The 25,588-nt window shown below is 46.2% G+C and overlaps 8 protein-coding genes across 8 annotated transcripts; 5 read left to right on the top strand and 3 right to left on the bottom strand.

Moving 5' to 3' along the window:
* Window positions 1-887: 887 nt before the first annotated feature.
* Window positions 888-3,968, top strand: N7495_005012 (DEAD/DEAH box helicase; the record flags this gene model as incomplete). The annotated part of the gene is made up of 8 exons (XM_057207663.1): window positions 888-1,628; window positions 1,676-2,336; window positions 2,387-2,558; window positions 2,615-2,776; window positions 2,826-2,856; window positions 3,449-3,694; window positions 3,749-3,863; window positions 3,937-3,968. The coding sequence occupies 8 exons, from the start codon at window positions 888-890 to the stop codon at window positions 3,966-3,968; spliced, it is 2,160 nt and encodes a 719-aa protein (XP_057061437.1).
* Window positions 3,969-4,161: 193 nt separating this feature from the next.
* On the bottom strand, window positions 4,162-5,245 carry N7495_005011 (uncharacterized protein; the record flags this gene model as incomplete). The annotated part of the gene is made up of 2 exons (XM_057207662.1): window positions 4,162-4,523; window positions 4,615-5,245. The coding sequence occupies 2 exons, from the start codon at window positions 5,243-5,245 to the stop codon at window positions 4,162-4,164; spliced, it is 993 nt and encodes a 330-aa protein (XP_057061436.1).
* A 2,486-nt stretch (window positions 5,246-7,731) lies between these two features.
* N7495_005010 (CORVET complex membrane-binding subunit VPS8) lies at window positions 7,732-12,540 on the top strand (the record flags this gene model as incomplete). The annotated part of the gene is made up of 3 exons (XM_057207661.1): window positions 7,732-8,046; window positions 8,100-8,535; window positions 8,594-12,540. 3 exons carry the CDS (start codon window positions 7,732-7,734, stop codon window positions 12,538-12,540), a joined length of 4,698 nt encoding a protein of 1,565 aa, XP_057061435.1.
* Window positions 12,541-14,349: 1,809 nt separating this feature from the next.
* On the top strand, window positions 14,350-15,570 carry N7495_005009 (glycoside hydrolase family 16 protein; the record flags this gene model as incomplete). Its single annotated transcript, XM_057207660.1, has 4 exons — window positions 14,350-14,475; window positions 14,530-14,765; window positions 14,817-15,240; window positions 15,298-15,570. 4 exons carry the CDS (start codon window positions 14,350-14,352, stop codon window positions 15,568-15,570), a joined length of 1,059 nt encoding a protein of 352 aa, XP_057061434.1.
* Window positions 15,571-17,484: 1,914 nt separating this feature from the next.
* Window positions 17,485-18,404, bottom strand: N7495_005008 (SDR family oxidoreductase; the record flags this gene model as incomplete). Its single annotated transcript, XM_057207659.1, has 4 exons — window positions 17,485-17,670; window positions 17,724-17,880; window positions 17,933-18,040; window positions 18,094-18,404. The coding sequence occupies 4 exons, from the start codon at window positions 18,402-18,404 to the stop codon at window positions 17,485-17,487; spliced, it is 762 nt and encodes a 253-aa protein (XP_057061433.1).
* A 2,399-nt stretch (window positions 18,405-20,803) lies between these two features.
* On the top strand, window positions 20,804-21,942 carry N7495_005007 (uncharacterized protein; the record flags this gene model as incomplete). Its single annotated transcript, XM_057207658.1, has 3 exons — window positions 20,804-20,844; window positions 20,998-21,325; window positions 21,436-21,942. 3 exons carry the CDS (start codon window positions 20,804-20,806, stop codon window positions 21,940-21,942), a joined length of 876 nt encoding a protein of 291 aa, XP_057061432.1.
* A 1,272-nt stretch (window positions 21,943-23,214) lies between these two features.
* On the top strand, window positions 23,215-24,198 carry N7495_005006 (uncharacterized protein; the record flags this gene model as incomplete). Its single annotated transcript, XM_057207657.1, has 1 exon — window positions 23,215-24,198. One exon carries the CDS (start codon window positions 23,215-23,217, stop codon window positions 24,196-24,198), a length of 984 nt encoding a protein of 327 aa, XP_057061431.1.
* A 630-nt stretch (window positions 24,199-24,828) lies between these two features.
* Window positions 24,829-25,062, bottom strand: N7495_005005 (uncharacterized protein; the record flags this gene model as incomplete). Its single annotated transcript, XM_057207656.1, has 1 exon — window positions 24,829-25,062. The coding sequence occupies one exon, from the start codon at window positions 25,060-25,062 to the stop codon at window positions 24,829-24,831; it is 234 nt and encodes a 77-aa protein (XP_057061430.1).
* Between the last annotated feature and the right edge of the window lie 526 nt (window positions 25,063-25,588).

Genomic DNA, 25,588 nt, shown 5'->3' with positions numbered 1-25,588 from the left:
TATACCAGGTCATAATTTTCAAGCTCTGGGCACACAGGTACCTAACATTTGATTTATCTGGCTAGTAACAGAACCATTGACTTCCCGTGGTCCCGCTCCGGAGCTGAAGGGAGTCCTGACACAAATGAGCATTAGGCAGTTCATTTCCCACCCGTGAGATTTACCCGTGGATTATGAGTATGGATATCGCCACTACCGAGATAGGTAAGTAGGTCCTTTTCTCACGGTTTCTAGGCACCCAACTAGTTTTAGATATGCGCAATTCCTCACGCCAATCTAGGAATTCGACGGCAGATACTGTAAACATATTCATGATTCCATAAATATTTACCTACGGCTTGATATTCTGAGCTGGCCATGATTTCCCAAGCCAATTGGAAAGCACCCGTCAACGCCACTTGTGCTGTCCGTATTGGTGTGGTGCTGCATATGTATAAACATAAGTACCCTGCTCCCTATTTACATAACAATGTAGACAAGGTGAATAAAATGTACCTGATGATCCAGATCACCCAAAATTGAAGGATTAGTCTTTTAAAACTAAAATTTGAAAATTGAATTGTGTGGGAGATTCCTTTAAGCTTTGTTCATCCGAATTGAAGCTAAACTCGGATTGATGGAACCATTGAATTAGGTAATCCTTTTGGCCTTGTTGCCTGAGGCATAAACCCAAAGGCAACAGTCATGAGAAACCTAAACAAACATCAAATGATATGAAAGAAACTTGAAACTTCACCTTTTCCCTCTTAATTTAGCACTCATGCCAACTGAAAGGTCCAAGGTCCAGGAATATCTCCCACTTGGAAGGTATGGGGCAGTCATTTCAATCTCGAGGATTTGAAACTTCCTTAGATGTCGCGCGAAGCAAGACATACTAAGCCGTGTCAATGGCAGGAGCCAAGAGGCCAGCAAATGCAGATCTGATTTCTGAAACCTCTAAAGAGTCAAAGCCAGGGTTAGGCCCCCATACCGTCATTCGTCTCGGGCCAAATAGAAATGCAAATGGAAGCGCAAATGGCATTCAAGAATCCATTTCTGTAGAGTCCGCACGAGCCTCATTGGCCACAGCAAATCGATTTACAGCCAGCAGGATCCTGGCTCAGGGTGCGACACCTCCGGAAGAGGAGCAACCGAAGACTGTAATCGCCCCAGTCTCTAGTCAAAATCCTCTCCTGTCACTTGCCAACCCTAAATATGGTCTGCCTGACGCGCTCACTGCTAATTTCACTTCGTTGGGTGTTTGCACTATTTATCCTTGGCAGGCGTCGTGCCTCCTGGCTAGAGGGTTGCTAAGTGGAGAACGACACTTAGTTTACACAGCCCCCACTGGTGGAGGGAAGTCCCTAGTTGCCGATGTCTTGCTGCTAAAACGCGTCATTGAGAATCCTACCCGTAAAGCTATTCTGGTTCTACCATATGTCGCTTTGGTTCAAGAGAAACTGAAATGGTTGCGTCGAATTGTTCAAGGGGTTGAAAAGGTAATTCCTGACGATGAAGATGACCACTCTTTTCCCCACAAGCGATGGAAGAAATTATCAAAGGGAATCCAGGTGACTGGGTTCTTTGGAGGAAATCGGACGAATGTGACTTGGGCAGATACTGATATCGCTTTCTGTACTATAGAGAAGGTTTGCTCTAGAATGCAGATCTATGGAATTTTTCTAATAATTATTAGGCAAACTCATTAATCAACACCGCTATTGAAGAATGTAGTATTGGTGATCTGGGTGTGGTCGTGATCGACGAGCTCCATATGCTTGATGATGAGCACCGAGGATACCTCCTTGAACTCATGGTCACCAAGCTGTTGTTGCTTCAGCAGGATATACAGATCGTGGGCATGAGCGCTACACTATCGAATACTGAGATGTTGGCGAAGTGGATGGATGCTAAGTTTTACATCTCCACTTTTCGCCCAGTGCCCATTGACGAGTATTTGGTCTATGAGGATGCATTTTATCCTGCTGCGACTTCAAGACAGCTGTTTCAGACGGCATCCAAGCTCGCAGCTTCAACTCCCATTCATGAATCAATCCCTCCTCATCGGATTGTTGAGGCGTCGGCTTTCAAGGAACTCAGCAACCCTGCCACAAACTCCATGGTGGCGTTGGCAGTTGAGACTGCCGCAGTAGGCTATGGGGCATTGGTATTCTGTGGTAGTCGGCAAGCGTGTCAAACTAATGCTGCTATTATCAGTGAAGCGATGCCTTATCTGCCTCCCGGTGAATCAGATGAATTAAGCAAGCGTCTAGATCTTCTTGCTGAGCTGCGTAGTCTCGTGTGTGGTCTAGATCCAGTCTTACAGACTACGATTATCAAGGGCGTGGGCTTTCACCGTGGGTAATCTCTTTCGGGGTAAAACCTGTTCAGACTAACGATATCTCAGATGCCGGAATGACCACAGAAGAGCGAGAGTTGATCGCTGCCGCGTACGATCAGGGTGTACTCAGAGTCCTTGTTGCCACTTGCAGTCTAGCTGCTGGAGTCAATCTCCCCGCTCGACGAGTCATTATCAATGGTGCTCGAATGGGCCGAGAACTAGTTGGACCTGCGATGCTGTAAGATCATGATTCCAAGGTTCATACATCACATACAAGATTTCTAAAATTAATAGGCGCCAGACGTGCGGACGTGCGGGGCGAAAGGGCAAGGATGATGCCGGAGAGACGTATCTCATATGTGTCAAGGCCAACATGGAAGCTGTATGCGATCTGATTGATGCTGATATGCCTTCCATTGAAAGCTGTCTAGCACCTGAGAAACGAGGACTGAAGAGGTAAGTGATTGATGGTAAGGGTTGATACTTTCGGCTAACCTGTGTCTAGGGCACTTCTTGAAGCCATCGCAACAGGCTTAGTATCAGGATGTGATGCAATAAAGGAATACGTTAGATGTACCCTTCTCTACCTTTCCCTGGACAAAAAAGCTTGCATACAAAATCATGAAATCTGCATTACAAGAGTTGGTCGATGAACATCTACTGAGATTCAACGACGATGACTCCTACGAAGCAACATCACTTGGAAAGGCATGCGTTTCGTCATCTATCAGCCCAGAAGACGGATTATTCGTCTAAGAAGAGCTCAAACGAGCACTTGAAGCCTTCGTCATGGACGGCGACATGCACGTCTTTTACATGTTCACCCCATTCCAAGTGGCCATGGATTCACCCATAGACTGGCAAATATTCCGCGATAAACTAGACCAACTGGATGAAAGTGGAATCCGAGCTCTACAATTTGTCGGCGTGCAGCCAGGTTTTGTAAATACCATGGTTCAGTCTGGAGGTTCGCTGCAAGAGACGACCCCAGCACAGATCAAACAAGCTCGTATCTACCGTCGCGCATATTCAGCCTTTCAGCTTCGCGACTTGAGCAATGAAACTCCGTTATCGACTATTGCCCACCGGTAAAAAATTCCGCGCGGTACAGTCCAGACATTGGCTCAGCAATGCCACGGCTTTGCTGCCGGTATCGTCAAGTTCTGTCAGCGCATGAACTGGGGTATGCTCGCCGCTGTGCTGGACCACATGCGTGATAAATTGGAAGCAGGCGCGCGTGCAGATCTACTCGAAATGGCCCAAGTGACGTTTGTAAAAAGTTGGACAGCTCGTTTACTGAGGGAAAATGGGTACCGTAACCTACGGGCTTTGGCTGAGGCTGATCCTAAGGATTTAGTGCCTGTGCTTATGATTGTATGATATTTTGTTTTATGTGAAAAATAGGTGATTGACTATAATTCTTTGCAGGCAAATCCTCGCAAAACACAGAAAAGTCAGCTGTATCCCACTGAAGCTGAGAGATATGAAGCTATGCTTTTGCTTAAGGCTGAGACTATTGTTTCTTCTGCAAGTATGATCTGGGGTATGTCATTCTTATTTTTTCTTTCTCATATCTACGTCGCGGACATCCACTGACATAGTTCCCTATGATATAGAACGAGAAATGCGGGTCGAGGTTGAGGAATGAACAAGCGTTTCTAGAAGCGGATTCTTATATGCGGTTTTACCCAATACTGAACATTGTCATAACGATACCTATCTAGATACCAAAGATCACAGAAACCAAATATCTAGGGGCTGTTTAGTATCGTTTATTTACAGTATTTGACTCAACCATAGCTATCTAGGTACCAAGATAGACCATGATACCTAGATGATGACTAGAACCCATTCAACTGATTCTGTGCTTCAATCACATTACCCTGATCCACAAAATCCGCAAGCACAATATTAGGCTCACGATTATAAAGCGCCTCACACTCACTTGCCTGAGCACCGATACTGCCCTCGCCAGTCGCAGCATTAGTGCTAGACGCAGCTTCGCGGGCCGGAATATCGATACCTAATATATCTATATCTAGGAAGTGATTGACGATATACATAAGACCTGAGGCTGATGCACCGGCTGGACGGTCAATACTGCAGTTTGGGAATGTGCGGTCTGTTACGTCGTAGGGTGTTTCGAAGTAATAATTAAATTCCGGGAGGATGTAGTTTACTGTGCTGGTGTCGGCGCCGTAGTCTGTACACTGTAAGAATTCGAAATGGTCTTTTGCAATTGACCAGTTGCTCGTTGTGACTGAGCGGTCTTCTATCGATTGAAGATGACTTACCCAAGAACACAATCAACCTCGTCCCGTTTGAGATCAAATCACCGAGAGTAGGCCAATCATCGATAGAAAGAGGATTGGAAGACGGTACAAACGCATAATCTGTTATTCCGCTGTTGGAAAAAGTATCCCCGAACAAGCTGACAGCGAGCGAGTCTCCATTCGTGAGGAGAAGAGTTACCACTTCATCGGGATTTGCATCCAGCCAGTTCTTAACGGTACCCAAGAAAGACTGTAGGGTTCCCGCGTCCTCCAGGAGACAGGATGTATGGCACAACTCAATGACATTCTCGTCTAAGAGAGCGTGATGCGTTTGCGCTTGCAGAAACCGAATGCCCATATTTAGTTGGGCTGTTATGTTGATATTTTGATTCTGCTGTGGTAGTTCTCCGACAAAAGCGGAGTCGTGTGAGCCGATGAAGGTTATGTTTGAGTAGGAGCGCGTGCAGTATTCTGTGCGGCCGTTACATGTCGCCGCCGCCGCCGCTGCTGCCTCTACCGTTGAAGTTGAAGTTGAGGTTGAAGTTGAAGTTGAGCGTGGAAGTAATTTCCCATGGGTTTCGCTCAACGCTGGCTGGAGTAGCAGGAAGGTTCCGAGCAGAACTCGCTTCAACAGGTGCTTAATGGAGCTCATAATGTGTGGTATGGACAGAAAGACTCGTTATGGTGCCCTCCGTCGAATGAATAGTCTCGAGCTTCGAAGTCTTGAGACTATTTTCTTTACCGTTGACTCAATCTCATCAATGGATTTATATGCCGAGTATAGATCACGGCATACTTATATACTCCAGAACGTGCCAAAAATAAACACTTGCATCGTCACGCAGGAGGTTCGAGGTGATCAGATCACGCAGCATTCCACGTGCCGATCTTTCGAAAGGAAAACAGAGAATGGACAAATGATTAACATTGTTAATACTCGTGCTCATGATAACAGGACATCGAGTTCGACATCAAGTTAGCGTATTGGAATTGATGTAACACCCCGCACATACTACGAGAAAAGGTTTGTAAGCTGCAGAAGTTGGTACTTGTCTAATTAAGTCAAGGTCCATCCATCATGCCATGTTAGCAGATAACTTCATCTAGGTCATCTCGCTGCGATACTGCAGGTCTTGCTGCGTGCTAACAGGGAGTTGAAACTGATTAGCATAGGGATGAGATGTATATGACCATCATTATAATTTATGATGCCTCATACTTAAGCGTTACCGAGCAAGCCCACCTGGGCAGTGACAACGACCAAATTAGTTCCCGAGGTGGTTGAACTTGACATCGTACTTAGTCAATACATCCTTAGATTCCAAGAAGAAAGAAAAAAAAAAAGCAAATATTGCCCAATAGTTCCATCACGTGCTTCATAATACCTTTGATATCATCCCCGCTTTTCTCGGGAGGTTCGCCATTCACAGAACCTCAATGCACACCTGACAACAATGTTGGGTGTTTTCGGACTTTAAACGGCACTGGAGGAATAGACTTCTTAATATTCCCCAACCTGAATATTTCGTCATCAGCAACAGGATGTAACTTCGGAATGGCCCGTCACATTTCACCTCTCACCCGAACACCGCGGCTGAGACCGAATCTGTCTAACAAGCTTGGCATCGGGTTATCAGAGCTTTCAACTCTCACATGCTGATGAAATTGATACCTTCTCCTAGCTCTGAAGATAGCTGAAGAAACACTCTGCTGCACATACAGTGCAGTGAGCGCATCCGTGGAACTTCAATAAGCATAAGATCCCCAAAACGAGATGAAACTTGCAGTATCCCTAAAAAGTAATCCCAAGCTGGATCTAACTGAAGGCACTAAGTTACCTGAAAACCATGGGTCGCCCACTAAATCCAAATATGGAGGGAGTTCATCGGAACAGAAGATTGGTGAGCTTCCTTAGATCTTGGCAGAACGCACACAAGGTCAAGAGTCAGATGAAGGATCATCCTAACGACCGAGCCAGTTCAGTCATATCCATGTAAGGCAGAGCGAGTAGCTATCCAAGTGGGAGCATAAACCATCAGCTGCTTAGCTGGACGATGACATGGATAGCCATGTGGAGAGTTTCTCATTGAAGGTGATCCCTCCATCATGTGCTTTATATGCTGATCTGATGTTAGAAACCTCTCAAGGTCAATGCCAATATTTGGCGTGCGATTTCCAATCGAGACTTCGGCAAATTGGATGATGCTGGACTCTTTTAATAAGCTGCCTGTTTTTGCAACCCGTGGAATCCTTCCAAGATTAGATGCCCCAGCTTGGCAATGACTCTCCCTCTCATAATGGTACTGGCATGATGGACCAGGTGGGTACCCATGTGGATTTGAGAGATGATTATATTACTCTGAAGGTTCCGATAATACGCTGGCACTGATTCTGGGTCTCTAGACTCTTGAATACGCGGTCTTGTTGCTTATCACTTCCAAGGCCGTATTTAGGAGTTCCACTTGTTTACTTCTGAATAGCTTCATAATCGCTGGGAGGTGGTTGAAGGCAAAAACTGAGAAAAAGACGCATTATCCAAAATCATCTATTAATGAACTTAACAGCAACAAATTCCCTCCTACGTACTAGTACCTTGTCTAGTACTACTATTAGTAGGAGGTAATAAAACTTGTAATCAGGTACAATCAGGTTATAAGATGCTTATATCATGCTTTTATTATGCATTACATTTACCGAAGCCGCTAAGCGTGTCTCGAGCCCCCAAACTTCTGGTGAGTATTATCTCAGGTTACTATTTACCCTATTTTGGCCCCATAACATGAATATTTCCCAATTATGCCGAAAGTCACTAACAATCAAGTTAAGTTAATTAACTCGAGTGATAGTCATTATGTATAGTATTATCAAAATTCAATCATTAAAACTACTTGATTCTGCAATAGTAGTACATTTGCTTACTAGCCACAGTGGCTGGAACTCTCAGCCCCTATAAACGGGCCCAAACATGCTCCACATTTACCAGGTACAACGAACGTCCGAGCTCGTGAGTCCCGGTCAACACATCCTGTATAATATTGAGCTCTCAATTCCGACCGCATTTCACCTCTCAGGATACCTACCAGCTAGGACACATCCTACCCCTAAAATCGCACCAGCAATGATCACTCCCCGACGCTCATGAGCTCGATGGCTGAGGGCAATGAGGGGTGGGCAGAGGATGAGCTTGATCTTGGACCGGAGGAGGATGACATTCAACAGTCCAATCAGGAAGAGCTCGATCACCCCACGCTCTCCCCAATAGAACAACTGGGAGAAGAGCTGGACTCAACAAAATACGCGCAGGATGAGGTGTCCGTGAAGACCGCGGGTCCGCTAGATACAAATCTTCCGCACACTCCGCCGCAGCAGTATACAGAGTATACAGAGCTCAATGTGACCCCAGGGAGTGTGGTCGATACAGCCTCGAACCCTGACGACTCTCCCTCATTACATGTTAGTGTGCGATTGGCGGGGATCTATGGATAGCTTATCTGATTTATATGCAGGATTCTGCACTGTCTTCTCAGGATAGTAGTGCCGCAGCATTGCGCTCCTCGCGAGTGAGCCCGAGCCCGAGCCCAGCGCGTCGTCCGTTTGACCTCCGCTTCCAGTCGCGCTTATCTTCCTCCCCATTAAGCGCATCAAGGTCTGGCTCGCCATTTCTGTCACATTTCCACTCTCGACAGTCTTCAATTACAAGTCAGGTATCGCCGAATCTAGAATCTGAACCAGAGCTCCCTCCGAACCCATGGGATGTTGTACGATGGACGAAACTGCGGAAGATCACGGGGCAAGCCTTTTCAGAGATTGGCAAGCGGAACTTTGGAAAGCCAACATGTTTGGCAGTCTCAACTCATATTGTGATCGGCACCTCGAAAGGCATAATTCTCGTATTTGACTATCAGCAGAGCCTCAAGGCCATTATTGGAACCGGTACAAATGGTTAGTGAATGGCGCAGCCTTGTTTTTCCTTTCTTGCTTTCACTCTAACAACATGCAGCGGTTGAATGCGGCCCTATTACATCTCTTGCCATATCAGCGGACCATTCCACCGTCGCAGGTGGCCATGAATCTGGCGATATTTTCACATGGGAAATATCGCGCTCAGCTCGACCTTTCCTGCATATTCCCCCACTCCCAGCGAGTCAAATCGACACTCGAATTGGCAATGGTCACATTTCCGGTTCTTCACTCATTCATCTCGGATTCCTTGGAACTCGACGGACTGCACTTGTGTCGGCCGACACAAAAGGCATGGCATTCTCGCATTTGGCAACACGAGGCATGGGGTCAGTAGGACGTACTGTCAAAACAACCAGGATTCTAGGTCGTTATCCGCAAATAATATCGCATGACACCCATCTGAGAAAGCCGAGTTCAATTTTGGCATTCTCTCCGCTTCCCCTTGGAAACGTGGAACAGAAGTCGGATTCACTAGGCCTTGTCGCAATGTTGACTCCCTATCTTCTGGTAGTTGTATCCACCACGCCTGTTGCCCAGACGCAGCACAAGGCACCGCGGCCCAGGGAAATTCCAGCTCATAGTGCACTGACTGGAGCGCTGGCCTGGTTCCCAGCAATCAAACTGAAGGGCAAGGATAGCGAACTTTCAAACACTAAACTTGTTTATTGTTGGTCAAACGTGTTGACCGTGTTGGAAGTCACGGAAGCAGAAGGGGAGTTCAACGACCGAGATAAGCCTCCTAACCTTGAATTCAAAGCCCGCAGCAGGTGGAGGGCAGATGAGGCCATTGTGGCTGTTCAATGGCTGAGTCGTTCTGTGCTTGCAGTATTCACAATCACGCAGCGAATGCTCATTCTCGAGGACTATTCCATGCATGTCACTGATTCTGTTGATCTTGTACATCGATATATCTACCATGCCGATCTCTTTTCTTCCCAGCTTCATACTTTGGTCGAGCAGCTAGATGAAGAAGACACGTCCATGCATGGAGTGGTGGCCGATGCCTTTTACATGAGCTTCCGCGCCTACAAGGGGCGGCTATTTTTGCTCGGTTATAATGAAGCACTGGTTGGTAGTCTTTCAAATTGGGCCGATCGACTCCTGGCGCTCATGGAGGCCGGCGATTTCATTGGAGCTATACGACAGGCCACATCGTACTACACTGGCTCTTCGGAGAAGCTCACAGTAGGCCTCCCAGAAGAAGGTGACTTGAGAAAACCAATAGTTCAAGAGAAACTTCTGGAGATGATCTCTGCGTCCCTCAAGTACGCCTTTGGTCGCAATGCCGAGGCAGGTAGTGGGAGATTGGACATCCAGCAACTTGCAGAGTTGGCTGAAGTCTCCATTGCTGCTTGTCTTCACATGGCGGATGAAGAGTTCCTCTGGGAGGAAGTCTTCAATTGGTATGAAGAGAACGATTCTACGGGGATCTTCCTTGATGTGCTTGAACCACGCATCATTGATGGGACTCTTCGCTCGTTACCCCCGGCCGCAGTCAAAGCTCTCATCAGCCACTTTGTCATTACTCACTCAGCTAGTCGCTTAGAGGAGATTATTTGCCTTCTCGACACCACAACAATGGATATTGATCAGGTCACGACACTGTGCAAAAATTACAATCTATACGATGCATACGTGTACATTTGGAACCGCTGCATAGCAGACTACGTGAGCCCTCTGGAGGAGCTTATGCGTCTTATACCAGACACTGAGACCTTGGATAATGGGGACTTAGCCCTGGTGGAGAACCGGCGCTCGAATGCGATGAAAATGTTTCCTTACCTGTCCTTTGTCTTCACGGGTCGTATCTACCCTACTGGAGATGACATGGAGGAAGCGGAGGCGTCGCGGGCTAAAGTCATCTTGTACCAGTATCTGTTCTCCGGCCATCTGAATAGCGCAGAATCTGGTACGGTTTCTCAGGATGCTGACTCGTTCGCTCAGCTCCGGACAATATTGAAGTTTGATGCTTGCAGTTTCATGAGCATGCTCAACGAAGCCTTTGAAGACAGTTTCTTGAATGATTCCGAGTCCGAAGAGGCTTCCACTTCGGGTATTTCGATCAATCGTCAGTACCTGATCAGCATTCTACTTCAAGTCATGGATGTTTCATCCTTCACTCCTTCCGATACTATCTACTTCGATATGTTTGTTGCACGCAACCTTCCCAAATACCCCCAGTATATTCTTCTCTCTGGCACGACTCTGCACCTGGTCCTTGTCCGCCTGTGTCAGTATCCTGACCAGGAAATGGCCGAGGATTGCGAGTTGAGTGCCGAGTACCTGCTGTCCTTCTATCACCCACCGGATATTCAGACTATGATACCCCTGTTCAAGGAAGCTCGCTTCTTCAGGATTCTCAAGTCGACATACCGCGCTGAGAAACAATACTCTCAATGGATCTTGACCTACCTTGACGACCCCAATGACAAAGTTTCAATCTTCAATGCTTTGTATGATTGCCTTCGACCAGGATCAACCGTCAGTAAGAAGCAGAGGAAAGAGGTGGTGGATGTCATCAAACAACATGCTCGAGAAATAGCTGCTATCGATGTAAACCAAACGGCACAGTCGATGCAGGCCCTGGCCCCCGAAACTCACTCGACGTTCTTACAAGTTCTTGAAGAAGATTACTTTAGTCAGTACCAGTATCTACTGATGCTTGTGGAACCCCATGGCCAGAGTGGTGATATTCGATCTGCGCCCGTCGAAAACGGGATTGTTGAACGCTACGTCCAACTCCTCTGCAAGTACAATCCATCCCATGTGGCTGAATTTGTAAATGGGCTGCGTGCTGGTGACATCCACCTCGACGCATTACTCCCGGCAATTGAGGAGAGTGGGGCGATCGATGCCGCAGTGATTTTACTTGCACGCCAGGGTCAACTGCGACCAGCATTGGATCGTCTGGTCGTGCACCTTAAAACGCTCGAGTCGGGCCTGGTGGGTATTATCCAGAGTGTAAGAGCAGCTCCCGATGCTGCTAATACGGATGAGGCGATCGATGATCTGATCGAGTCCCTGAATAAGTACACTGGTGTGGGAACTTGGCTCTGTCAGGGTCAAAGTAAAATGGCCAAGCAGAGACGAGTGAGCACCAACGGCCAGCGTGGTGTACCGCCTCTCGAACAGCAATTGGCGTTTGATGAGAGTCTTTGGCTGGATTTGATCGAAGCCGTTGTTCACATCGCAAGCAATATCTTTGCACTTTTGCGCGAGCAAAAGCCCGAGCCTGTTGTTTCTCTGACGACATCCTTCCGTATCTTAGTGCAGCAAGTCTTTACAGCTTTGCTAGCTAGCACCGTGAAAGCGGACGACTCATCATCTGGTGCACGCACTGACCTGTCCTTCCTTCGCATACTCCGCGCATTCCTTACCCGTGCCGCGACCTGGTCCCCTTCTCTCCTCGAGCTGCGAGCCGTACTGGCTTCCATCTTCTCTGCCTATTCTTACGAAAAGTCACTGCTGACGTTGGCTAACGGTATGTTGGACCGCGACCTGTTCGTCCACGTAGATGAAGTCACCCGGCTCCGGCAGCAAGGCTGGCGTCCCCGCGGACAGGTCTGTGAAATTTGCCGACGAAGGATTTGGGGGCCTAACGTGGGATCATCGTACTGGACGGCATGGGAGACTAAGCAAGCTGATGACCACCAACGTCGCATCGCCAAGCGTCTCGAAGAGGGGTATGATCCAGCTGCCGAACGGGGTAAGGGCAAAGCTGCCGCCGTTGGAGCGGATCACCCGCATCATGACGAGCATGCCGACGTGAACTCTGACCAAGAAGCAGAGACAGGAGGTGAACCTACTTCCATTGAGGACCTGTCTCTAGAACCGGCAGTTATCTTCTCCTGCCGACACCTTTACCATCGTCAGTGTGTTCTCCAAGCTATCAATGGTTTATTCCGGCCGTCCGATGGAAACAGATTCCCGCGCGAGCATCCCGACTGGCCCGGAGCTGATCTCTTCTGTCCGGCGTGTACATAAGGGTACTACATAATTAATAAAGACACTTATTTTCTTTGTCTTGATTGGAGTGATGTTATAGTGGGATCCTGCCATGAGATCTGTCATATAGTTTCTTTTCATTATTCTTTCCAGGGAAATCTCCTTGGAGTTCTCTGAGCGAATTCAACTCAATTCCCATGTACTTTGTGCCGACGTATCAGTCATTGCCCAGATGTAGAGTATGGATAGCCCCCATACCTGATACCCTTGTGATTGATGATCCTGGGGCCATCTGGTAATGTTTTGATATGACGGTCATTTCCGAGTCTCATGGCCGCAACATTAAATGTAGTATCAAACCCTGGTTTGTGGGGTAAATGTAAATGTACGAGGCCTAAAAGGAACGGATTAATATGCTGTAGGTAGTAATCACAGCTATCAAACGTTTAACTTGTAACGGCCCCCATTACCTCCGTGCGGTCACATTGATCATTCTATCATTTTATCAGTTGACATTTATGTCATCAATAGCGCGGGACTTCCGCACAGATCATCTTCTGGCTTTGGACGAACGGTCTGGAGCCCTAATATCGGCGATGCCGGTCAGACATGCCTGTAATGCAACGCCTGGAAGAGGATTTTAAATTGCGATCAACATTTATTTCTGCGGGAATCGGATTGTATCAACTTCTATCGAGATTGAATACTTTCTTAGAAGATATACGACGTAGTTGCTTTGTCCATAGTGTGTATCCGATGACTAATCATACAATCTTTGTGATATCAGCCTTAGAAATGTCAATCTTTTACCAGAAAATTCGTATATTTTTTCTAGTTACTTATGTACAGCTCGGTTAAAATGGACCAAGAGAAAGAATTACGAAAGAGCAGGGAAAAAAACTTAGAGTGCTATCGAGTGTCCGAATTAGGACTAACCAAGTGGATCTTTATTCATCCAATTATATCACTCCGCCAGACGTTGTCCACTCCCTTCATAAGAATCTGACGAGTCAGCAGCCACACCTTATGATTCCTCTTTCCTCTTCCTCCAAGCAAAGACTAGTCAAAGACCCACAGAATTTCGAAACAACCCAGTCGGATCTGCAAACTTTCTTCTTTACTCGATAAGTCCAGTGAAACTTTTGAAACCAGGGGGAAATGCTTTCCATTGGATTAATCTCTTGGCCCAAGGACACACACACAGCTGCAGGATTTTGCCGCCCATATTGATTCCTGCCCTTTTTGATCACCACTCTCGTTGTGGATTAATACGCATCACCCATTACGAATAATATAGTACTATGGATACTCGGAAGATGAAATTCCGGTCCAGGTCCAGACCCCATCGAAGGTTGTGTGGTTACTACTTGTCGATCCATGGTGCTCTTTCAGGGCCAGAAGGTTAAAGATCTACTATCAGCGGAACATGGTTTGTGGGCACGTCGAATAATGTTTCAACTTGGGGAGCCGCCGTTCAACTTGTCATATCCACTCAAGCGTATTGACTCTCACGGACCCTGTCATGCATGTTCCGGTCTCAAGATCTGGTCGGGTGGATATGCCCATACGCGTGGACCACCCGTGGACCTTTTCCCGCCCTTTTTTGTGCTTTTTAGATCTACTACGCCATATATAAGAAAATATTCATTCCCCTTGTTAACCTGCATGCTTTTTCCTCCTTCTTTATAACTTGACTCTGATAGCGCTAGCCGCTGCTTTCTCTTTTTTCTTTTTCTTTTTCTACTTTTTGCAAGTGATTTTATTACACTTCCAAACCTTCATTCCTTTTAGTGTCTTTGAGAACAGGCTCTGGTCAGTCATTCCAATACACTATCGATTTCAGCAATCATGCATGTCCTCTCGACACTTATTCCCTGTCTGGGCCTGTTCGCCCAACTGAGCACTGCCGCATACACAATCCAGGACGACTACGGCGGCAATGGAACCTTTTTCGACAAGTTTAATTTTTATACGGTAATTCTAGTCAAATTCAATCCTACTGCTAGGGAGTACTAAACAATATAACAGGATGCGGATCCTACTAATGGCTATGTTACCTACGTCGATCAGACTACCGCCGCTGCTGGCGGCTTGATCGGCTCTTATGATACAGCCACTTACATTGGTGTCGACAAAACGAACATCGCGAGCGGTTCTGGCCGTAACAGCGTGCGCCTGACTAGCATCAACTCCTACCAGCACGGTCTGGTCATCTTAGACTTGTCTCACATGCCTAGCAGTGCTTGTGGCACTTGGCCTGCTTTGTATGTCAATTTCAATTCCCTAGCCCAAAAATTCCCACTGACCTTTTGTAGCTGGATGCTTGGCCCAGATTGGCCCACCACTGGCGAGATCGATATTATAGAAGGTGTCAACCAGGCTACAGTTAACCAGATGACGCTCCATACCAGCGACGGCTGCTCGATCCAAAATTCCGGTTTCACCGGCTCTCTCTACACCGATAACTGCTATGTGGAAGCAGCGGACCAGTCCGACAACATTGGCTGCTCAATCATTGAGACCGATACCCAATCGTATGGCGATGGATTCAACAACGTTGGCGGTGGTGTTTACGCCACTGAATGGACCAGCGCTGGTATCAGCATCTATTTCTTCCCTCGATCTAGCATTCCCGCCGATATCACAGCCGGCAGCCCTGATCCCACAACCTGGGGTACCCCAGCTGCCAGTTTTGCTGGAGGCTGCGACATTGACTCACACTTCGTGAACCTGCAGATCGTATGTTCCCTTCGCTTTCTTCTATCAACCTGAATACCTGGCTGATATCTTTTCTAGGTTTTTGACCTTACCTTCTGCGGTGATTGGGCCGGTGATGCCTGGAGCTCCAGCTCCTGCGCCTCCTACGCTGACACCTGTGACAACTATGTTCAGAACAATCCTACCGCCTTTGCTGACTCCTACTGGGGCATCAACTCGCTCAAGGTCTACCAGGACAACGGTTACGCCAAGCGCGGCGCTCCCCACCCCCACGCTCGGGCCCACGCCCGCGCCGGCGAGGTTCGCTCTCCCCTCCGTCGCCACTGGAGACAGGCAGCTGGACGCAACTAGATGAACTATATATCATCGCGTCATGATATGGGGGTTGACGGAGCAATTCAAGATCTGAGATCTTGAATTTTTCTTGTGCATTATTTACTTCTTACCTTTCCCGCTGGGCTTCGGGCTTTACATATACCTATTTCATTTCTTCTGTATTATGCCTTTTCGGCGTTGCATGCAGCATTCATTGGACACAAATTTTATGATTTTTTGATTATTTTCAGGCAATCTTGATGTGATAGTGATGGTCGCTTTGGATACTCTTACACTCGCTAAAAGCAGTCATGTAATCTGCATTGTTTGTTTGTACGTCGTATGGTTTAATGTGACATTGAAATTATATCAGATATTTACACAAAGATTTCAAATTGGTAGTGTAAATAAGAATCAATAGTTCCAAGGCTCCTTAGGAAGTACATTGAATGTCGCAGTTTCTGATCTACGATTTCCTCTAGGGCTGGTACCTGCATCCCCGAGCTGCATGTTTCAACCGCAGAACGCTGTACGACGCAATATTACCGTACCTGCCTAGGTCCATGTAGGCTAGAATGGAACCAGACTTTGATTGGCCCCCATTTTGAAAATTGTCCCAAAAACGATAGACTTTTATTGAAACCATCTTGGTTTAATTGTGGATCTGTAAGCATTCTCTAAGCACTTAGGTAGTTATTAGTAAACACCCGCGGAACTTTAATCAATTCTGACCAGCTCATGAATTAGTGAGGGAACGTTTATTGACCTGTATATTGCGGGCCAAAAGAAGGGCCGCCCATGAAGTCAATGAGGTCAATGATCTAATCTCAAATCTGGCAGTATCCACGCGGCCTTGAGACTCCTACAGTTCTTCAACTTTGGGAATATCTAAATCAAGCCATCGCCTAGGTAGCTGGTTACCTCGAGAATATCTAAGTTCCAAGGGTATCTCGAGTGCTAAATTAAGTAGCTACAACGCTGAGAGAAGTTTTATTATCTACAATGCGCCCTTAGCACCCATCTCCCCCTAAAGCGGCGGTAGGAGTACCCTTGGGATGAGGGTGGGTGATTTGAGTGAGGTCGGAGTGAGGTTGGAGTGAGCATGGAAAGATCTAGGTGCCCCGCCACTCAACCTTGTAGCTATAAGTAGGGCCTTGCTTCGCTTGGGCATCATACTAGTTCCCTGATTACCAATTCCTAATTCACCATTCTAAATATATCTAATTTTGATTCAAAAACTTGCCGTCCAACGTGCTACACTTGCTGCATGGCTTTTACACAAAAGAACACGAAAGACACTATTCCACAAACAACTCGCACCAACTACAGTCAATAAATACGGTCTTACAGTACGAGACTGGGGTAAATCCTACTCGACTATCATCGTTACATATAGAAAGTCTCTAATCCAAAATAACGATTAGGTGGAATATCGTGATCCATATCTTCAGCCAAAATCTTTTGATCCAAACCAGCCCGATCCAACTCCCCGGTAACCTGAGCTTTTTTCCGAGGAATATATCGCATTAGCAAAGAAACATCCTTTTTAGAGGTCAGCCTGCGATAACCTTATTGGGTTTACCTCAAAGAGGGAACGAGAAACCTCTCGATCTATTCCTCATGAAGTGAAGAAGGATGTTCTTAATATATGTTTTGGCATTTTAAGTGAAGTTTACTAATTGTAACAGACCTCCATTCTGCTATGGGTAATAGAAAGTAACGGTGTCGTTCGAGATGGAATTTCAAGTTAAGAGAGGAAAGAGAACTAAGTGTTGCGGTTGGTGTACAAACACACGTTGTTTCTCGGCTCGTATCCGAAACCGCACTAGGCCGTATAAGGTTATTCTGTATCGCGTCTTATGCAAGTCCAAAATTAACTACCTGGTCAATTCCCAGAATTGTTCCACGATGGGTGATTTGAATTGGGCTAGGTGGACCGCTATTCACTATCTACCAAGGAACCTCGCCTCCAGGATATTGGTTGATCCCTTCTGCATACTCCCATCCCGGAACATGGATGGTCAAATACTTTCCGTTCTGCTCGGTGTTTGCCTTCTGTACGATATCCATCACCTTTTCGGCGCCAGTTTCTACAGGGAGATCTGCGTAAGAGCTACCGAGATCGGTACGTAGCCACTATTTGAGTTAGCAAGCATGGTCAGAAAGCTGCAAAAGTTCCTTTTACTCACGCCAGGACTAACAGCGAGGAAGGTAAAGCCTTCCTCCGCATATTGTTGGGCATATTGAACAGTCATCATGTTCAAAGCCGCCTTGGAAATCTTATAGGCAGGGCATGGTACCTCTGCGTAAACTTTAGTCATGGCAATAGAGCCTACAGTAGTCGAACTGGAAGATCATTAGCGAGTATAATGACCATCATGTAGTAACTGATACTCACATATTGATGACAATCTTCTTCTGCCCTCTACGAAGAAGAGGCATAAAGGCCCGCGTCACCTCATGGACTGAAGTGACATTCGTGTTGAAAATCTCATTCAGATTGTCCCTGGTTCATCCGTATTAGAGAAATACGCTGACAGGAATCATGGATTCACTTACATCCCCTCCAGTCGATCCTTCGTCCAATCCGTCACACCAGCATTGTTAATAAGATAGTCAAGTCCCTTGCCTTGTAGTTTGTGCTCAATCGACTTAACGGCCTCCTCGACGCTGGTCTTATCGGTCACGTCCAATTTAACAAACTTAATCCGTCCCGGCGATGCGCTCACAATATTTTTGAGCTGAGTCGAGTTATCTTGCCGCGCGGTGGCGATGATAGTTGCGACTTCGGCTTCGGGCAACGATGCCAGGTGGGAGACAAGTGCCAAACCTAGACCGCGCGATGAGCCGGTAACTAAATACGAAGCCATGTCTTTTTGCTTGAACTAGGTTTGTTTTGGAGTTGGAAGTTTGGAGTATGAGAGTGATGGGAGCTCCTATTTATGTAGTTACTATTAGATTTATTTATTAAATACGGAGTACGGAGTACTCTTATAGCTATCTCCGTAGGACGTAATCTCCGCGTTAAATCCGTTCATCTTAAAATTAAGACAACGAAGTCGTCGCTATTTCTAAGTTTGGTAGACGTAATTTGTAATCTGATATTGAACCCGAACATCCTCCGAAGCTTAGAAATCAATTAGCTTTGTAATAGCATACCTTTGAGGCAAAACGCAGGGTCAGTTTGTTTTCCTCGACTAGACACGCTATGACTTTTCACCGACACTAAGCATCCTCGGCTGCACCCTATTTTCCCAAATAGCCCAAACACAGATGGAAGGCGTCAGTTATGGTCTGAACGACTTTTATCATATTAGTGATTGGTAGGTTGAAGCACACCAAACCGACGTTGAATGGCTTAATCGTGAAATAAAGTATATTTCGTGCTTGGAACCTAGTCGCAGAATCGTTGTGTTCACCTATTATTGTCCGTTAATCAGCGAAACCGTCGTCGATCCGAAGCATAGACATAGCAAAATCTCCTCTGGTTTTATGTCTGATTTATCAGGCGAATTCTGCTGGAAACAGGAGGTTATCAAAATATGGGCTTTTAGTCATACCTATTTCAACTGTGACTTCCGAGGCGCAGAGATCGGAAAAAGAGTAGTTTCAAACCAAAGAGGATACTATTATTTTCAGACAGAGGGGTTTGACACTGCCAAAATCTTTGAAATATGAGCCGCTGAGAGAGGACATTATAGAAAAAGCATGATGGTAGAGGGACGACTAGTAATTATCGATTCTGTGTCGTCAAAGGCGCTCTCTAGCCAATTCACTGCGGAGATCATCTAGAAGGAGGTACATCCTGGGGAAATCTCCCTCTTTGAGTGCAAGATAGACTAATTTATAGGCTTCGCCTAGGCTGTTCTCATCAAACAAAACTGACCCGTCCACATATTCAAGAATATAGGTCAGAATCGCCATCCAGTAATTTGCAGATCTGGTGCCATGATCTCGACAGAGCAACATGATTACAGCCCCACAGTATCGAACAGGGTGAGGATTCTGTACGAAGCCAAATTCAAGTGGCAAGCGTCTTGGGCCACGGCCAGGTGCCGCTGATGGAAGCTATTTGTCTGATGCATTCAAAATGTCTAGGCTCCCTTCGGAAAAAAGATAGTTCCCATAGCACATCGGACTTCCAGTATACTGAGATTACAAATTCGTCGTCAATGTGCAAATGCTCAAAGTGGAGGCTTCCCTGACATCCATCTAGAACAGGGCAACCTAGAATTTGTGGACAAGCGGCAAAACCAGCTTTCTGAATCGAGGTCAAGGCAGTTTTCGTCGATTCGCCGGGTACAACATAAGCCACACCATATCATTAGGTCAAAAACCTTTCATTTAGAAGAAAAGAAAATCACGAACGTCAACAATAGTGGGGATACCATATATAGTCAGTAAATAGTTACCCCAAAGGGTGCTCGGAACACCATCTGAGGTAAATGTACCAGAGATCGTTGCGACAAGCCTTGCGTCTAGCTCCTGGGCTTGCGTGTGAGCGTCAGACATAGTAATAGGTACGTAGCCTATCAAACATGATAATAAAGCTTTGAATCGGTGACGTGGGTGCAGCAAGAGGGAGCAAAGAGAAAAAGATTTGGGCAGGAACAAGAAAATAACCGCTCTCGGTATAGACTGAACGTAGACTGAGTGCTTAATAGAGCGGTTAGTGAGCAGCCAATCGCAATCACTGAGTACTCACTGAGCGCTTATTAGACATCGTTAATATATCACTTGATAGTAATGAGTAGCTCCGGCGAGCCCTACTCAGAGAGCCTGACCCAAGCGCCCTCATAAAAGCGGGGGCACCTGAAATAGGAAAGCTCCACCTGGCATAGAAAAAACGGTATATAAAGCTACCTAAGTACCCAAAAATGGTTTAAATTGATAGATCATATTTTACTATGATGGCCTGAAAATACGAAGTAGAGAAATACCTGAGTAATGAGTTTCTTAATTAGCATACCCATCTTCATATTTCATAGTAGAGGCTGAAGAGTAGATGAAAAGTATCATAATACGAAGTACTATCACTAAGGTGGTATGAGCTTTCAGTCAATATCCTACTCCACTTTGGTATACGCTATCGGGCACGATACTCAGCCCAAATGCATACCCCTCCTTTTTTCGGGAAACGACTGGATCATTGGGATCCACTGCTCAGATGGATCCTGTCAAGTGATACTGTGAAGCTGAATGTAGGTACACCGATGCATTATCGGATGGACACTGGCATCCTCTTAACAGTAGTCTATTTTAGGCCTCAATGATCCCACCTGTGCAAGCAGCCTCTATTCTATCCAGGCAGTTGGCCTTTCCAAACGCATCATCCTATATAGATCACCATTCAAGAGCGCCATACACCATGTCTGTGAAAATTATAAAAGACCCTCCTGATGCTAAAGTCGATTAAGATACCAGAAGTTTTTTGAGTTGTCTCCTCCGCTAACCTAAGTGTAGCATCGTCTTCATCCATGGCCTAAGAGCCGAAGCAGATGAGATAGAGAGCGATGTCCTTTGGCCAGAAAAGCTTCTTGCCAAGCAAGTCCCCAAAGCTCGTATCCTAAGCTTTGAATATGACGACGCTGTGATCGATTCATTCTGGAGTAAAGATGATCTGATAGATGGCATCTCGGATGATCTGATCGCTGAGCTCATGAGAGAGCGGCGTGGCGACAGGGTCTGGACTCTTCGTCATGATCTTGACTTTGCAAAGATTGACTCATCACAAGCAGGCCGACCGCTAATTTTTGCAGCGCACTGTTTAGGTGGCCTGGTTTGTGAAAATGTTGGTTTGCCCCTCAATCGATATTCCAAGGGGAACTAACTGAGAGATTACAGGCTCTTGTTAGGGCTTGCCAACACGAACAGAGAAAACAGCTGGTTAGCTGTGTGCAGGGTCTCATACTTTTCGCAACACCTCACTACCAGCCAAAAACATTGAGTGAAGCGACAAAGTATTTCCTTCTCGCTGAACAGGATTTCCCGAGCGACTATAACCTAGAACTCTTGTCCAAACGGATTCTGACAATTCCGTCCCATTTTGCTCAGTTACGACAACATTATCCGGTGAAGATAGAGTGTTTCTACGAAGGCGCATCTACGCAGCTGAAGAACCAGAGTATGAAGATCGTGGACATGTCTCTGGCCCAATTCCCGGGCGGTTCGCCTGCTACCCGTCTTACTGGTAATCACCACCAAATTTACCGATTTGAAGATGAGAAAGACAAAGACTTTAAACGGGTTTCTCGAGTCTTTCAAGAATGGGTCGACGCTTTGCCTGATGCCGAGGGGAAAGGTACTACCAGCAATATATCTCACACGTCTTTCACTGGAACGAATCATGGTTATCAGCTTGGACAGAACAACGGAAACCAGACAGGTTTTGTATTTGGTGGTAAGTGAATTTTTGACGTTTTTCACTAGAATGTCTAGAAAATAAGATGGTTGTCACTGTGCACGTGTATTACCTAGGTAGACAAATGCGACCATAGTACCTACTCCGTATAACTGGGGCAGTCTTTGATACCTACTATGGTTCCCAAGTATCGGATGATTTAGAATCCAACCATCGCAAGCAAACATGTAAGCAGTGGCAAAAGCCGACCTGTAAGGCGCGCCCGGGCGGGGTTAGGGCTCTTAGCTTGGTTTTTGGCTGAGTCGGGTTGAATCTGGAAATCTCAGCGCTTCGGATTGGACGAACAAAGTCCTATTGGACAAGAGGGTCAACTCAGCCCTGTAAGATGCTGAAAGCCACGTTAGCTCACGAATCTAGACTAGTGACAATTGTGACATCCCCACCTAGGCAGAGACCACCTGGCAATCTTCTCACCTACAGAGTAGAAGTGTTTGAGCCCCTTGTCTGCTCTAGACGCTTCAACACATCTAAGTATACATTACTTCATTTTTGATATTTTGTTATGGCGGCTCAACCATCAAATGGCCCGGCTGAGGCGGGCTCTGAACTTTCCCGGTTATGGGTAGAGGCAGTAAAGTCGTACGAAAGTACCACTGGGAAAAGCCTTCAGCTTGGACAGTTCAAGAACATGGATGAGGTCATCAATAGGACACAAGACCTCTCAGATAAGTTCATGGCTTTTCGCGACAACAAGTCTAAGGTATCCAAAGTACGGACTGCCTTCAAGAACAACTTGTGGCTTATTAAGGATATTGTCAATTCCGCGAAATCAGTTGGAAATGCGGCTTCCGTGAGTCGCGACAATAATTGGTTGATGATACAGTACTGACTGGCTCAGATTTTTCCTGCTGCCATGCCGGCTAGTCTCATATTCTCGGCCCTGGACCAAGTGATGCAGGTATGGCGAGCTGTGATTTGAAATGGCTGGAAATGTCTGACTTTTCTAGTCCTTTGCCGATGTTTCTGCCGATTATGATAAAGTCATGGCATTTTTCGAATTCTCACATAGATTCTTTGATAGAATTTCTATCATTGATAAGAGGATGCCAGATTCCTCTCCTTTCCAGCGTTGTGTCATACGTGTGTTCTCAAGCTTTCTCGCTATATGCTCCATCACACAGAAATATTGTCAAGAGAAACGACTCAGTAAGATTTCTAGCCACTCGAGCTTGTAGATCGACGACTGATATTCAGCAGAAAGATGGGCTGAGAGCCTGCTAAAAGGAACTGATGATGACCTCACCAAAGCGACAACAGATATGGAGGATGCTGTGAATGAGCTGAGTCAGGCCATCGGATTGACGATCTTGAACCACATTGAGATTCTTCAAGAGGTGGCGCAAAGTATGAATGGAAATGTGGAGTTTCTTGTCTCTAACGCAAATCTTATTGCTGAGCGGACGAGTACCATAGACACCAACACGACCAAACTCATAGACCAGAACAGTGAGCTTTCATCCAAGTTAGAGACGGCGACGGACTTGCAACGTGAGACATTAGACGCAATGGCCGAGCAATCACGAACTCTTAACGAAATTGTTGCTTACCTCGGGTCTGTTCAAATGGGAGAGAAGTTTGGCGATGGCTTTCAGGCAAGTCTACTGAAGATGAATGTCCTTAGGTTGCGACTGTCGCGGTGGGCAAGATCTATTGGACTTGAAGACCTGAAAGATGTCAAGTCTTGCACAAAGTTCTCACCCGATGATTTATCACAGGTGGAGGAACTTCTCAGTGGGATCACGGGTCAATTTTCCTTTGCTGAGGGCATTTCAAAGCGGCTACAACGGCGCAACCCTTCTGTTCAATTGCTGGAACCCGCAAAAGAGCTTGACAGGGTCGGAACCTCCCTTCATCAGACAATGACTGATCTTGTGAGGCAAAGACAAGGTAATCAAGATCTGGAGACCACCACTGGGCTGACCTTATACGAAGAGAGAAACTTTACGCAACTGATTGACAGCGTCAGTGGTTTGGTCGAGGAGCTTATTCAACTATTTCCCGAGGCTAAAGAGGGTCAGCGAGCACTTTGTAAGGAAGAGGTTGCAGAAATGGGAAAGATCAATGGTGCTCTTCCTTTGCTGAAGAAGGTTGCCGGCGACGACAAATTGTTGACGGAGATGGTTGAAAAGGTCATTCAATCCACAGCCACCACTTATAATACCAATGTGGTATTTTCGGGCGATAATTCTGGATTCCAAATCGGATATAACAACGGCACCATAAGTGATTTCCGATTCAGGTGATCTACCTAATTTGACATTAGTCTCTAGGCTCTTCTGAGCTTGGCTTAGTCTGTCTCATCAGGACTGCGCAATACAACTCACTCCTTTACCGAGTACAGCGTACTTTGGATCATGCCATTTATCATTACATGATGGGAAAGGCCATAGCTACACTAAAATTAAAGATTTACATTTATTATTTACTATTTACATACACTAGATCACTAGATCCACTTGCCGCGCATTTATTAAGTCACGTGGTAAAACTTGGTTGTCAAATAGACTGTGACTGGCTGGCCAATCATTCAAATGCCACAAATGAATGAAACTGAATTACTAAACACATTTACGTAAAGTGATTCCTTTCAAAGTTGATGATGGGACAAGCTTCTCATACCGGTATTTTTGGTAGAAAAGTAGGAGATATCTAGAGGCAGAAGGATCTACATAGGTAATATCGCCTCTACATATGATGCTCTTTGAAGGCTGCTTACGTCGTAAGTTGAGGTAATATTCCCTACAGTGCCAAGGCTAACTATACTGTAGACATCGAGGAAATTCTTGGCAACAATGGCTTCAACAACATACAAAATATTCATATCTCCATCGACCCGGTCAGCGCACGAAACATACGTTACTGTTTTTGTCGACTTACCAGATGACGCGGCAGTGGGTCATGCCATTATATCCTTGAATGCAGTTATCAATAGACGGCATATCAATATGGGGTCGTGTGAACCTCAGAAGTAGCAAAATCGGTGTTTCAACACCGACGACAAGGCTTCTCTCGACCGATGGGGCGATTGGTCCCCACAAATTAGGGGTAACGGTAGCGGCAATCCAATTCGTCAGCTCAATAACAGGGGGATTGAGCAGGGTCCCCATGGGACAATAATCAATTTGGTTATATGTGGTGCAGAACTATGAGGGGCGAAGACTCTTTGTTTGGTGGCTTGGGTTAGATGATGAATTAGCCAGAGCACCAGATAGAAGTTGCTGAGCTTTCCGCTGGCTTAAACACGATTGTGGGGCTTGATCTTATATCTGGAGAGACCTTGTTAATTTGAAAATCAGGACAGCGATTGGCAAAAGAATCACACCGCACGAGAGAATGAGGGCGTTAAAGAGTAATCATCACTACTGCTTTTTTGACTTCGAGGTCAAGGAGGAAGTGAAAACTGAACACAGCGAAGAAGGCACTGAATGGTGGGACCCAGCATGCCGGAATCACTGGTAGGTCATCGTACAGATATCAATTATGGTCGTGGCGAGTCCGATGAGGGTTCTATGCGTCATCATAGCTCTCGTTCTCAAAGTATCGCTGCATCTAGGTCCATGGCAATGATGGCACCCAGCGACTGGCGCAGGAGAGACTAGATAATCACTTAACATCCCAAATCCTTTAAGTATG

Source organism: Penicillium taxi (assembly GCF_028828555.1).
Source record: "Penicillium taxi strain IBT 34144 chromosome Unknown utg000004l_segment0_segment0, whole genome shotgun sequence".
NCBI classification, from domain to species: domain Eukaryota; kingdom Fungi; phylum Ascomycota; class Eurotiomycetes; order Eurotiales; family Aspergillaceae; genus Penicillium; species Penicillium taxi.
The sequence above is the reverse complement of the archived record's forward strand: the minus strand, read 5'-3'. Positions and strand labels throughout refer to the sequence as shown.